This window comes from Geotrypetes seraphini, chromosome 2 (assembly GCF_902459505.1).
Source record: "Geotrypetes seraphini chromosome 2, aGeoSer1.1, whole genome shotgun sequence".
Classification (NCBI taxonomy): domain Eukaryota; kingdom Metazoa; phylum Chordata; class Amphibia; order Gymnophiona; family Dermophiidae; genus Geotrypetes; species Geotrypetes seraphini.
In genome coordinates, this window is record NC_047085.1 from 84,521,921 (window position 1) to 84,537,208 (window position 15,288).

The 15,288-nt window shown below is 42.2% G+C and overlaps 1 protein-coding gene across 2 annotated transcripts in view; it reads right to left on the reverse strand.

The window, feature by feature from the left end:
• The window catches only part of CPNE3 (copine 3), a 100,720-nt gene that overhangs the window by 33,378 nt on the left and 52,054 nt on the right, over window positions 1-15,288 (reverse strand). For both annotated transcript variants that reach the window (XM_033933267.1, XM_033933266.1), the window contains 3 exons: window positions 8,035-8,133; window positions 6,147-6,233; window positions 2,804-2,863 (listed from right to left, as the gene is read on the reverse strand). In XM_033933267.1, coding sequence (XP_033789158.1) covers window positions 2,804-2,863; window positions 6,147-6,233; window positions 8,035-8,133 — 246 coding nt within the window. The remainder of the gene's footprint in view (window positions 1-2,803; window positions 2,864-6,146; window positions 6,234-8,034; window positions 8,134-15,288) is intronic.

The window sequence follows — 15,288 nt, forward strand, 5'->3', positions numbered from 1 at the left end:
CCTTGAAATATAGCACACAAACAGAGAAGGCAAGTGAGATGTCCAAATTAACCAGTGGAAATTTTATTGAGTATAGAAAAAACTCTACAGGGTTGTTTGTTTCATCAAGTAGACTACACAAACTAAGGTCCCAACTAAGATCCAAGTTTTGGCAGTGTAAACAGCCTTCCTCAGGGGACTTGCAAACAATCATTGATTTTAAAGTTTTTATCATTCATATGTTTTTCTTATTGATGTTTACTTTTTAGTTTTAGTTGATTCTATACTCAATAAAGTTTCCACTGGTTGGTTTGGACATATTACTTGGCTTTTCTCTCTCTACATCAAAATTTGCTCCTTCCTTTCTGAGTACACTACCGAGACCCTTGTCCATACTCTCGTAATCTCATTCTTACACTACTACAATTTACTTCTTACAGGTCTTCCGCTGAACCGCCTCCCCCCCTCTGCAATCTGTACAAATCTCAAATCACTTCACTGGCTCCCTATCTACCTTTGCATATTGTTCAAACTCCTATTACTAACTTACAAGTATGTTCATTCTACAGTCCCTCAGTATCTCTCCTTATACAACTCCCCAAGAACTCTGTTCCTCAAATTGTTTTTATCTATAACCCTCTCCTCCACTTCCAATTCCAGACTTCATTCCTTTCAGTTCGCTGCCCTATATACTTGGAATACACTACCTGAGTTTGTCCGCTACACTCCGTCCCTTCTTCAAAAGTAGGCTGAAAATCCACCTTTTTGAGACAACTTTCAACTCATACCCCCTACTCCCCTCTACTTATCACCCTAGCCAGCAGTTTAACAACCCTCTCTAACTGCAATCCCTACCCTGGCATCCTGTTTGTCTGTCTTGATTATTTAAATTGTAAGCTCATTCGAGCAGGAACTGTCTCCTTTGTGACTCTGTACAGAGTTGTGTACATCTGGTAGTGCTCTAGAAATAATAAGTAGTAGTAGCATTCTGAGAGGTGATAAAGTTTCACTAGAATGGTTTCACTCTTTTTATAACTTACACTTTTTTAATGTGAATTTTTACATTACATATATTTCACACAACATGAAAGACAAAGAAATAATAGTTCACATTAATGGGAAGTAGCTGAAAAATAAAACAATATAATAAAAATGTATCCCCCTATAAACCCACTATTTCTTACAATTTATTTTTTTTTAATTTCACTTCCACCCTGTATATTACCCCTCTATAGTGCCCTCTTTTTCAATCAGTAATCTCTAGCTGGGTAGGATCAAATAAGCATATTTTATAGAATTCACTATTACCACATATTTGCAGAAATGCTCTACGACGCATCTGTGTGGTCCTAGACACGTTTGGAAAAATCCGGACTGAATGACCACAAAACAGGGTGTCTTTTTTTCAGAAATATACTTTCAACAAATTAATTTTTTTCCTATTCAGTTGACATAGCAATGGCAAGAGGCAATTTCCTCTTGAGAGGATTCCAAGAAATCAGTCAAGTTTAGGGAATCTAAGGGGTCCTTTTATTAAGGAATGCTAACCGATTTAGAAAGTGGTAAAGATTTTTTGTCAGTTGACTTTTAGGGGTCCTTTTACAAAGGCGCGGTAGCTGTTTAACGTGCGGAATACCGCGCGTTAAACCGCCTGCCGCGCTAGTACCTAACGCCTCCATTGACAAGGCGTTAGGATTTTAGGCTGCCGCGGGGGTCAGCGCGTGATGAAATGTCCGACGCGCTAACCCCCGTAGCGTGCCTTGATAAAAGGAGCCCATAGTGGAGTCCTGAATGGGACCCCCTCTTAACTCTGCCACATGATTTATTTTCAACGATAACAGATATTTTGTATTATACTGTATGTAGTTATTTAAATGAAATTATTGCAGCACACATCTTATGAAGATTTTTTTCAGTTAAGGTTTTATTCCACATCTCCCTCAGGAAACATATGATGGAACACAAATTTGTGTAGGGGCACAACAGTATGAACACTTTAATGTCCAAATAAAGGATTGGGCTACTTTGAATTGAGAAGGGCATTCTCTTTCTTTTTGCAATCACTGCTTTATAGCACCCAACATTTCTGACTGGCACTCAGATAAGCACACTTGATTTGTGATTTTTTTTTTTGTAAATTACAACAGAACACAAGAACATATGAATTTCAGTCCACTTTAGTGTTCATACTGATTTAATATGCTGTGATGCATTAGACGTTGCATTCTCATTCATTTATTGAGGCACTTTTTAATTAGTGAGCACATTACACCCCCTCCCCCAGCTTTTACTAAGCTTAACCTCGCAGACCAGCAAGGTAAATACACTAACACCCATAGGAATTGAATGGGTGTCAGAGCATTTGCCATGCGGCTTAGTAAAAAGGGGCCTATATAATCAAATTATAAGATTAAAATATTTATTATATATTACCCTTATACATTTTTCCCTTTTGCTGTTATACTTTATTGGGAAAATTATTATTTTTTGTATATATTTCTCCTGCTTACATATTATCTAATAGAACATTTGTTCACACAGGTACAACAGCACCACAAGAAGTTAACAGTGCTTTCTGGAATCTGTGAGAAGAAAACAGTACTTTACGAAAGTTCCACTATTAGGAGTCCTCAACAGACACTATCCCAGAGCTTAATGCTCCAGGGACTGTACTTTGCGGTAGGGAGCAAAATATATACCAGGTACTTGGTTAAAACGCAATAACTAACAAAATAATTTGGTTATGACCATTAAAAAAAAACTACTGTGCTAAAAACTGTGTGTTAAAATTCAGCCAATAAATACAAGAGTAGGGTTTACTTACAATAAAATTCATCTGACATCCTCCCATAATATAGTCTAGAAATGTATATTCTACAGATACCTGCAAGGAAAACAACAAATATTTTAAAATTGTTATTAGTACATAACAACATAAGAATAGTCTTACTGGGTCAGCCCAATGGTTCATCTAGGCCAGTATCCCGTCTTCGACAAGGCTAATCCAAGTCACAAGTACTTGGCAAAACCCAAATAGTAGTAGCCCAGTATTCCGTCTTCGCGGAGGCCAATCCAAGTCACAAATACCTGGCAAAACCCAAATAGTAGCAACATTCCATGCTACCATCCCATTTCTGTCTCGACAGCAGACCATGGACTTTTCCTCTAGGAACTTGTCCAAACCTTTTTTAAAATCAGCTACATTAACTGCTCTTACCACATCCTCTGGCAACGTATTCCAGAGCTTAACTATTCTCTGAGTGAAAAAATATTTCCTCTTATTGGTTTTAAAAGTATTACTCTGTAACTTCATTGAGTCCCCTTAGTCTTTATAAATTTTGATGCAGTTTAAAAAAAAAAAATTGATCTTCTTGTACCCGTTTTAAATTACTCAGGATTTTGTAAACTTCATTATCTCCCCTCAGCCGTCTCTTTTCCAAGCAAAGAGCCCTAACCTCTCTAGTCTTTCCTCATATGAGAGGAGTTCTATCCCCTTTTATCATCTTGGTCACTCTTTGAACTTTTTCTAGTGCCACTATATCTTTTTTGATATAAGGAGACCAGAACTGAACGCAAAGGTGAGGTCGCACCAGTGAGCTATACAGAGGCATTATAACATTCTTAGTCTTGTTAACCATCCCTTTTCTAATAATTCCTAGCATCCTGTTTGCTTTCTTGGCTGCCGCCACACATTGGATGGAAGGCTTCAGCTTATTGTCTACGATACTTTTCTTGAGAGCTGACCCCCCCAAGGTGGTTCCTAGCATCAATGTGCATCACTTTGTATTTGTCCACATTAAATTTCATCTGCTATTTGGATGCCCAGTCTTCCAATTTCCTAAGGTCTTCTTGCTGTTTTTTACAGTTTGTATGCATTTTAACAACTTTGAACAGTTTAGTGTCATCTGCAAATTTAATCACTTTGCTCGTAGTTCCCATTTCTAGATCATTTATAAACAAGTTAAATAGCTCTGGTCCCAGCACAGATCCTTGTGGCGTACCATTTTACCCTCCTCCAATGAGAAATATGGCCATTCAATCCTACCCTCTGTTTTCTGTCCAATAATCAGTTCTTAATCCACAATTGAAAATTGTCTCCTATCCCTTGACTTTTTGACTTTCTCAGAAGCCTCTAATGAGGAACTTTGTCAAAAGCCTTCTAGAAATCTAGATACACATCATCAACCAGCTTGCCTTTATCCACATGTTCATCCACAAGTTCAAAGAAGTCAAGCAAATTGGTAAAGCAAGACCTCCCTGGCTAAACCCATGCAGACCCTGTCTCATTAAACTATGTTTGTCTACATGTTCCACTATTTTATTTTTTATAATTGTTTCCACCGAGGTCAGGTTTACCAGTCTGTAATTTTCCGAATTTCCCCTGGAACCCTTTTTAAAAATCGGCGTAACATTGGACACCCTCTAATCTTCAGGTACTACAGACGATTTTAACAACAGATTAGAGATCAGCAATTTCAGGTTTGAGTTCTTTCAGTATTCTGGATGTATGCCATCCAGTCCAGGTGATTTATCACTCTTTAACTTGTCAATTTGGCGTAGTATGTCTTCCACGTTCACTGAGATTTCTTTCAATTCCTGTACTATTAGGCCTTAACATTATATCAACTCACAATAAATTCCAAGTAGCACAAGCTGTATACTGTATACATGAATCTGAAAAATTCTCAGATATGGCTAAAATACTAAAAACTTTTTTAAGTCACTTGTAACATCAAGAGAATTTTAGCAGCTGTTTGTGCTGTATTTTCAGTTCTCTATGCTGTGCTTATGGCAGTCCTGACAGCAAATAGAAAGAGGCTGCTTGCAATTTATCCCAGCTCTCATCTCTAGGCTTCAATCTTTGAGGAGATAGCTTGAAGCCAGCTTCAGTTGTTGACTTTCTATGAATCTGCTGTTTTTTCCTGTTCCAGCACTCGTCAGGAAGCCACATGTTCACACTGGAAGTTTCCAGAAAGGGTAGAATAAGATTATCAGATTTTTGGCTTGCAAATCTGGGACATCTGGGTGGGGTCAGGTGGGACAGAGTGTATCAGATGGGCAAGGCATGACAGGGTGGGGCAGGGCCTTCCCATGGCAATTTTCCACTAGAAAATTTACCATCTCCATCTCTCTCTCATTCCCCCTTTCCAGTCCAGCCAATTTCACCTCTCCTCTTCCCTTCAAAACCAGAAAACTCCATCTCTTTGTCTGCCTTCTTCCATTCCAGCATATTCCACCTCGCTCTCTCCTCCTACTTCCAGTTCAACCAACTAAACCTCTTTCATCCCCTTTAAGCCCAACATCTAATTCTCTCCCCTTCTTCTTCTCCCTTTCTTCTTCCACCCTCCTGGGCACCTCAAACCTCCCTTTATAGCTTTTGGCTTCTTCCCTCCGATGACAGATTGAAAATACTGTGCTGTGATATAGAGGCTTTCCTTAACCATGCTATGTGCCTCAGCTATGTACTGTATCCACTGCACAGCAGAGGGGGCAAGACCCAGCTGAGATGCACAGCATAGCAAAGATCAACCTCTGAATCACAACACTGTACTTCTGTGTTGGAACCAGGAACTATAGAGAGGGGTTTGAGGGGAGCGGCTGATGTCAGTGGTGAAAGGTAGCAAGAGAGGGAGGCAGGGATATACACACTAAGGCACCTTTGGACCCATTGCTAAAATCGGGGAAAGATGGTTGCCAAATGAAGAATCATCAGGTCAGGTGCCTGAAATCAGGAACAATTCCCAAAAATCAGAGAATGGCGTTCTAGGCGGGTTACATATAGCATAAGTGAAACATAGACTTAATACATATAGACAGAGGTGAATTAGATTACATTCTTAATTTCTTGAACATGGCATTCTATCTACCTCTCCATATGGCAAGCTCAGAGCTCTCTAGCCAGCTCCTTGTCCCTAAGGCTGGAAGGGCACTTCCTTTGTTCAAATTCTGTTCAAAACTATTCATTGGCTGGCTGTATCATTGCTGTATTGTTAGCTATCATCCCTCCCTCCTACAGGCTTGAGGGTATCATCTCTGCAATATGCTCAGACTGCAATGACAGTGGTGAGTGACAAGATCCAAACCTGGCTCCTGGCACACAGTGTACAGTTATAAGAAGTTATTTGTATCAACATTAAAGAGTCTAACAAAATCTGAAGATTACTAACCTGGCATTGTTTCACACTCACTACCCCAGAATTTCTGTAATTTTTCTTCTTCTGTTTTTTCTTTGGATTAATGCAATCAAATTCAACCTAAACAGTCAGAAATAACAGAACATATAGATCGAGTATACAAACTACACTGAAATATACTGCATGGATTCTGCTCAGTTTATCTTATTAAATAGCCTGTTTTCCTCTCTTCTCAAAAGAAAAGATATCTTGTTAAGATGGGATCACAGGGTAAGCATGCTTTTACTAGTTAATAAAATGTTTCACTAAGTACCGTATTTTCACGCATATAACGTGCATAAGTGTATAACACGCATATGCGTATTGCATTGCTGTAAAAAAAAAATCTATATAGCATGCACATGCATATACCGCGCATGCTGCTATAACCTCCTCCCGCCACCCCCACTTACTCCCTCTTCTGGCCTGTGAACCGGCATCCTCCCCCCCCACACACGCGTCACCCCCCCTCCCCCGCGATCCTACATCCCCCCCAGCACTGCAAAGACATCGCTTACCCGATTGGGCACCGGCACCAGCACCAATGCACAGGACGTGCCAGTGCCCGAAGATCCTCCCTCGCCTGTGCTGGGCTGGGCTGGGCGGTGCGAGGGAGATCCTCCCTCTTCCCTGTGCTGGGCTGGGCTTTGAGCATTTGCGCATGCTCAAAGCCTTCTGGTCTCGCTCTCTCCGAGATTCTGAATCTGAGAATCTTGGAGAGAGCGAGACCAGCCTTTGAGCATGCGCAAATGCTCAAAGCCCAGCCCAGCACAGCACAGGGAAGAGGGAGGATCTCCCTCGCACCGCCCAGCCCAGCCCAGCCCAGGCGAGGGAGGATCTTCGGGCACTGGCACGTCCTGTGCATTGGTGCTGGTGCCGGTGCCCAATTGGGTAAGCGATGTCTTTGCGGTGCGGGGGGAATGTAGGATCACGAGGGAGGGGGGGTGACGTGAGCGGGGGGGAGGATGCCGGTTCGCAGAGGGGATGCCGGATCGCAATGAGAAAAAAAAAAATTGTATAACGCGCTCACACATATAACGCGCATGGTTATACTCGGTTTGTAAAATCGTGTATAACGCGTGCGTTATATGCGTGAAAATACGGTAGTAATGCTAAAATGTCAGTAATATCAACATAGCTAAGATACTTAAATATTGTATAATAGTAATAAAGTATGTTTAATTAAATAAATACGAAAAGGTTCTTGTTGACATTCAAAGCAGTTGCTGAGAAAAAGGCAAAAACTCTAGGGGTGTGTGTGTATATAAATCTTTATAGATCATTATTACTATTAGATTCAAAAGTTGATCTTTATTCCAATCTCAAAGCTGTGGGATATATTTATTAATAATATACAGTATCAGGTTAGTTCACGCTAACCCATATTATTTTATGCAGTAGAATCTATTTACAAATAGCAGTAGCACATACTCGGAATCTAGCTTCTATCAGAAGCTATACTATTACTTAAAACAAATAGATAATTCTTGCATCACAACAGTAAAAGTAGGTTTCAGGTTTATTAAAAATTTGATATATCGCCTTATCAAATAGCAAAGCGGTTTTACAAAGTAATAAAAACATTAAAAACAATCATCAATACGACCACAAAAGTACTAACTGACATACAATTACTTACTGGTACAAAAGGAAACAGGGAGGATCTAAAATATTTATATAATAAAGAACGGGAGGGAAAAAACCCAAAGGGGAGGAGGAATACAGGTACATCAGCCAGAAGGGCATAAAAGCTACCTTAGTGCGTCCTTAAAAGGACGATCATAGATCATATGCATCTTTAAAAAGAAAAGCTTTTCGACTAGTTTTGAATTTATCAAAGTAATTCATAGAATCTAGTAATACTGCATAAAATGCAACTTACCGGTGAAGTGGGTGATGCATCCTTAAGTTGTGAGACTCTGGTTTCAAAATATCCTATTAGATCATGTGACCCATCATTGTCGTAATCATAACATTCCACCTGAAACAAATTAATATAACAATGGCTCAGTGAAATTACAGTGTTTAATTGAATTGCTAAAAATAGATTTTTCTGAGCTGCCCCTGGACTGGAATGCAAGAAACTGGTGTTTAAGCCTCCTCTCATTCAATCTTACCAAGATTTCAGTGTGATATTGAGCCAGCAGCCAGCACTTTGTCTGTCTGATGCTGGGGCTCAACCTAGCTATTCAATGCCGGGCTGTCAACTGGCTAAATGAAGAGTCAGTTCTGGCCAGTTAATAGCAAGCAGGCAGACAGGACTGCTAATTATGTGGTCCAATTTGCCTAGCACTTGAATATTTGTAACAGTCGGAGCCATTCCTGGCTGGTTAAATAGTGCTGAATACCTTGGGGGGGGGGGGGGGGGCAGACCTCCAGTACATAAAAACTTATCGGGTCCCAGTAAGTGGCAGAAAAATACCAGCTGTATTCTGTCCAGACAGCTATAAATCTGCCTCAGCTGCCAGCCATAACGTGACTATCTATTACTACTTACTTATATAATACCAGAGCAAGAGACGGTCCTTGTTTGACAGACTTTACAATGTATTCAAGACAAACAAATAGGATAAATAATGGATTAGGGAGTTACATTTATCATGTAATGATTAAAACAACATGATTAAAACATTTAATGATTACAACATGGGCACTGAACAGGTGAGCAAAGTATTAAAAGCAGCCTCAAAAAGGTGGGCTTTTTGTCTGGATTTGAATAGGACTAGGGACAGAGCATGACACATTGACCTAGGAAGTCTATTCCAGGCATATGGTAAAGTAAGATGGAAGGAACAAAGTCTGGAGGTGGTGGTGGTGGAGAAGAGTTCACACAAGTGACTTACCTGATGAACCGAGTTCCCAGGGACAACTTCTGTCTCTGCCACTGTCACACCACTCACTTAGCCCCTTCCTCTAATCCCTTCATTGACTCCCTATACATGTCATTATCCAATCCAAACTGCTCTTACTGACTTGCAAGTGCATTCCTTCTGCAGCTCCTCAGTATTTCTCTTCTTATATCCAGTTGTCCCTGGAAATAAGAATGCATCTTTTGGAGCGAATACCACCCCTGTACCTGATTTTAATCTCAGCGCTTCTCTTGCTGGATGGCTGCAGCAGCAAGGTGCTTGCGATGGCCCATCCCTCAACCTGCTGCTCATAGAACCGAGGCCAGTACCAGGACCCAGAGAAAACTCTCCTTTCATGCAACAGGAAGGAGGGGGAGCGCAGACTCCTAAGGCAATGGGGCGCCGAGTCTTGTGCAAAGGTGATCAGCAGCTAGCAGGGTTAAAGCAGGGTTAAAGGGGTTGGGAGTCGGGACCCCTGGTAGGATATATGTAGTAGAGAGTTGCGCGGGGACAGAAATCCCACCCGTCCCCGTCAAAGTCCCACCCGTCTCCGTGAGGAATCCTCTGTGCACAGAGATATAAGAAGAGAAATACTGAGGAGCTGCAGAAGGAATGCACTTGCAAGTCAGTAAGAGCAGTTTGGATTGGATAATGACATGTATAGGGAGTCAATGAAGGGATTAGAGGAAGGGGCTAAGTGAGTGGTGTGACAGTGGCAGAGACAGAAGTTGTACAACAGAATTTTGAACAGCCTGAAGGGGAGAGAGGTGGTTTAATGGAAGACCTGTGAGGATCGAATTGCAGTAATCTAAACAGGTGGTGATAGTGTGGAAAAGGGTTTGGTAGTGTATTCAGAAAGGAAGGGACAAATTTTGGTGAAGTTACAGTGAAAAAAAAAGTTTTTAGCAGTCCAAGAGTTACAGATGACCCAAGGTTACGAGCTGAGGAGACAGGAAGAATGATAGTGTTATCCAGAGAAATAGAGATTGGATGAAGAGAAGTGGGTTTAGAGTAAAGATAAGAAGCTCAGTCTTGGTTATGTGCAGATTCAGATTGTGGTGGGACATCTAAGCAGCAATGTCAGACAAATAAACCAAGACTTGCAGCTGAATTTCTGGTCAAATGTTTGGTGTGGAGAGATAGATTTAACTTCATACCAAGCTACTGAAATCGACTGACCCTGCAGATCAGATCCCTTGAAGGAATCTTCAACTTTATAAACATACCTCTTTTCATAAATCCCTAGCCTTGACTGATAAGACTACAAAGAAATGTATATTGGTACCAGAACCAGTATGTGTCACATAAAGATATCTTGTATCATATACTGTAACTTTCTGTTTGTCAAATTAGGATATAACTTGTACTGAAAACCTTACACCTTAAGGAAAACTATAGCAAATTGTAACCAGTAAACTATGTACTCGTATTATTAATATTAGACCCTAGTATGTATCAAATGAGGATAAAATACTTGTATCGTAAACTTGTGCAGAAATTATGTATGTTATACCTGTAACCCGTTCTAAGCTCCTTGGGTACAATGGGATAGAAATCAAATTTAATTAATTAATAGATCTGGGAGTTATCAGCATAAATTGGGTACTGAAACAATGGGAGAAGATCAGAGTGCTAAGGGAATAAATACAGAGTGAGAAGAAGCCTAAAGATAAGAGCCCTGAAGTAGACTGATAGTGGAATAGCAGTGAATAAGGATCCACCAGAGCATATATTAAGGCCTGGATTCTGTATAGGACGCCCGGTCCCAAAAGCCGACAGGCATCCTATACAGAATCATGCCTAAGCCCGCCTAAATAGAAACATAGAAACATAGAAATAGACGGCAGATAAGGGCCCACGGCCCATCTAGTCTGCCCACCTTAATGTCCCTCCCCTACCTTTGCCCTGTGAATAGATCCCATGTGCCGATCCCATTTGGCCTTAAAATCAGGCACGCTGCTGGCCTCAATCACCTGTAGTGGAAGACTATTCCAGCGATCAACCACTCTTTCAGTGAAAAAGAATTTCCTGGTGTCACCTCGTAGTTTCCCGCCCCTGATTTTCAACGGGGCGGGAAACTTGTTGTCGTGGGACCCTTGAAAAAGAAGATATCTTCCCCCGCCTCGATGCGGCCCGTAAGATACTTGAACGTCTCGATCATGTCCCCCCTCTCTCTGCGCTCCTCGAGCAAGTATAGCTGTAATTTGTCACGCCGTTTTTCGTATGGTAGATCCTTGAGTCCCGAGACCATCCGGGTGGCCATTCTTTGCACCGACTCCAGTCTCAGCACATCCTTGCGATAATGCGGCCTCCAGAATTGCACACAGTATTCCAGGTGGGGCCTCACCATGGATCTATACAATGGCATAATGACTTCCGCCTTACGACTGACGAAACCCCTTTGTATGCAGCCCATGATTTGTCTTGCCTTGGACGAAGCCTGCTCCACTTGATTGGCAGACTTCATGTCCTCACTGACGATTACCCCCAAGTCTCGTTCTGCTACCGTTTTTGCTAGGATCTCGCCATTAAGGGTATAAGACTTGCATGGATTCTGGCTGCCCAGGTGCATAACTTTGCATTTTTTGGCATTGAAGTTGAATTGCCATGTCCTAGACCATCGCTCCAGTAGGAGTAGGTCGTGCATCATGTTGTCAGGCACTGAATCTTCGTCTGTTGTGCATTTGCCCACTACATTACTCAGTTTGGCGTCATCGGCGAATAATGTTATTTTACCTCGAAGCCCTTCTGCCAAGTCTCTTATAAAGATGTTGAATAGGATTGGGCCCAAGACTGAGCCCTGTGGTACTCCACTAATCACCTCCGTCATTTCGGAGGGGGTGCCGTTCACCACCACCCTTTGGAGCCTACCTCCAAGCCAGCTCCCAACCCATTTCGTCAATGTGTTACCTAATCCTATAGAACTCATCTTGCTCAGTAACCTGCGGTGTGGTACGCTATCGAATGCTTTGCTAAAGTCCAGGTACACGATGTCCAGGGACTCCCCAATATCCAGCTTCCCCGTTACCCAGTCAAAGAACCTGATTCTCTAACCGACATCCATGTTACAGATGCCTGTTAGAGAATCGGATTGCCGCTGAGCTTATCGCAGCAAGTGATCTCCCTGCTGCGATAAGTTTAGCGGCAACCAGTCCCCACCTCCTGCGAAGACTACTGGCAGGAGGGATACCCAATTCCTCCTGCCGGAACCCTTCCCCCATAGATTGTCAGCAGGAGGGATGCCCAATCCTGCCTGCCGGACTCCCACCTGTAGAATGCCTAGCCCACCTCCAAACACCCCTCTACCTGGACCCCCGCACCACCACTAGAACCCCCCACTTAGGCCCCTTCCCGAAGCATCCCACAATGCACCGGGAAGGGGCAGGCCCGCTATTCAGACGGAGGCGGGCCTGCTGGCCAAGAAAAAAGGTTAGAGGGGGGTCCAGGTGGGGTTTTAGTGAGGGTCTGGGTGGTGGGCTGAACGATATATGAGGAGGGGGATTGTGGTTCGGGGGGGTTACGGCATGAGGGATTGGGCATCCCTCCTGCCGCAATCGTTTGGGGGGGGGGAAGGGCGGCTGCAGTCGCAGCTGCTAAACTTACTGCGTCAGGGAGATCCATTGCCGCAATAAGCTCAGCCCACACGTCTACTTACAATGTAGAAAAGCATTTTGCTGGCCTACATTGTATGTGTCTCCCACTGGCTTAGAGCCGCCTACTTTTGGGCTAAACCACACCCATGCCTAGCCTTAGGCAAGCTTAGGCAGGTTTGCGTGCCTCCCTTGGCTCCTGGAGGCGCCTCCAATGTAGGCGGCCTGCCTCGGGAGTTTTGTTTTTTTAACGTGCATTCAGATTGGCTGGTTAAACAGCAGTAGGACGCCTAACGCTGCCTACAATCGTGACACCGTTTATAGAATCCGGGCCTAAAAGTGTGATGTGACAGATAGAAACATGACGGCAGATAAAGGCCAAATGGCCCATCTAGTCTGCCCATCCGAAGTAACCATTAACTCTTTTTCTCTCTGAGAGTTCCCATATGCTTATCTCAGGCCCTCTTGAATTCAGACACAGTTTCTGTCTCCACAACCTATTCCAGGAGACTATTCCACACATCTACCACCCTTTCTGTAAAAAAGTATTTCCTTAGATTACTCTGGAGACTATCACTTCTTAACTTCATCCTATGCCCTATCATTGCAGTTTCCTTTCAAATGACAGACACTCATCTCATGCACATTTGCATTACGTAGGTATTCAAACGTCTCTATCATATCTCCCCTCTCCTCCCTTTCTTCCAAAGCATACAGATTGAGATCTTTAAGTCTGTCCCCATTCGCCTTATGATGAAGACCACACACCATTTTAATAGCCTTCTTCTGGACCAACTCCATCCTTTTTATATCTATTTGAAGATGCAGCCTCCAGAATTGTACACAATATTCTAACTGAGGTCTCACTAAAGTCTTATACAGGGGCATCAAAACCTCCTTTTTCCTATTGGCCATACCTCTCCCTATGCAATCTTGCATCCTTCTAGCTTTTGCTGTCACCTTTTCATCCTGTTTGGTCACCTTAAGATCATAGCATACAATTATACCCAAGTCCCACTCTTCTTTCATGCACATAAGTTCTTCACCCCCTAAACTGTACCATTCCCTCTGGTTTTCACAACCCATATGCATGACCTTGCATTTCTTAGCATTAAATTTTAGCTGCCAAATTTCAGACCATTCTTCAAGCTTCGCCAAGTCTTTCTTCATGATATTCACACTGTCCAGCGTGTCTACTCTATTGCAGATTTTGGTATCATCCGCAAAGAGGCAAAACTTACCTGACAACGCTTCAGCAATATCGTTTAGAAAAATGTTAAAAAGAACAGGTCCAAAAATAGAAACCTGAGGCACATCACTGGTAACAGCCTTTCCTCCGAACGATCTCCATTGATCACTACCCTTTGTCGCCTTCCACTCAACCAGTTCTTGACCCAGCCCGTCACTTTGGGACACATCCCGTAGGCACTCAGTTTATTTATTAGACATCTGTGTGGAACTGTCAAAAGCTTTGCTAAAATCTAAATACACCACATCTAGCACACATCCTCTATCCAATTCTCTGGTCACCCAGTCAAAGAAATTGATCAGATTTGTCTGACAAGACCTACCTCTAGTGAATCCATTTTGCCTCCGGTCCTGTAATCCACAGGATTCCAGAAACTTCACTATTCTTTGTTTTAAAAGTGTTTCCATTAATTTGCTTACTACAGAAGTCAGACTTACTGGCCTGTAATTCCCTACTTTTTCCTTACTTCCACTTTTATGGAGAGGGACCACATCTGTCCTTCTCCAGTCCTCTGGTACCATTCCCGACTCTAGAGAAGCATTGAAAAGGTCAGTCAGCCATATGTCTTCATGCACAGTTATCTGGAATTTCCTTTCTGATCTTAAGCATCTCCTCCCGTTCAGCAAGACCATTATAGTGATCACCCTCTAAAAAGCATAGACCATGGCTGGGATTCACCCGCTCGATAGAAAAAAAAAATAGTAGTAATCACACAAAAAAAAAATCTTTATTTTGGCTAGTCTTTAGCCATGGAGAATGTAAGAAGAAACTCCATGTCTGAAGACAACACAAAATAAAGCACTCGTCTCATTATTTTTGCCCTGTTATTTTCAGTCTCTTGTGAAGTTCTGTGGTATTGAAGTACAGTAGACAGAATCCTCAAGTTTCGTTTGGTGGAACTCCCCTTCTGTATCAAAGACAGGGACATCTCCATCCTACAGTACAGAAAGCCAGGCTTGTGAATTGTCAAGCCAGCTCCAAGAACACATTTTATAAAAACTTTCCACATGCACATGCAAAACACACAACAGCACTTATGCAAAACACACAACAGCACTTATCAAACAAGCAGAAACGCAGCTTAGAAAGTTTCTAGAAAAGAGGTCAGGCACGGTAGGAAAAAGTTAAAAAGGTGACAATCAGTAATAAATGTATCCATTATTTGCATTTTCTAAAAAGAACCATAGATAAAGCCATGCACTACTACTACTAGTTATCATTTCTATAGCGCTGAAAAGTATGCACCGCGGCACCATTCCCAAATATGGGCTGTCCAAGATACGAGTTCTTTTATGACTCACTGCAACAAAAATAAATTACAAACATGCAACATAATATGGACAGAATGGCTTGTGCATCATTAATGAATGCACAAAATGAGACACAAAGAATGTGTTTACCCATGAAAGCAGTGACCATCTTTCTACTTACAGTGCTATTGTACGAGA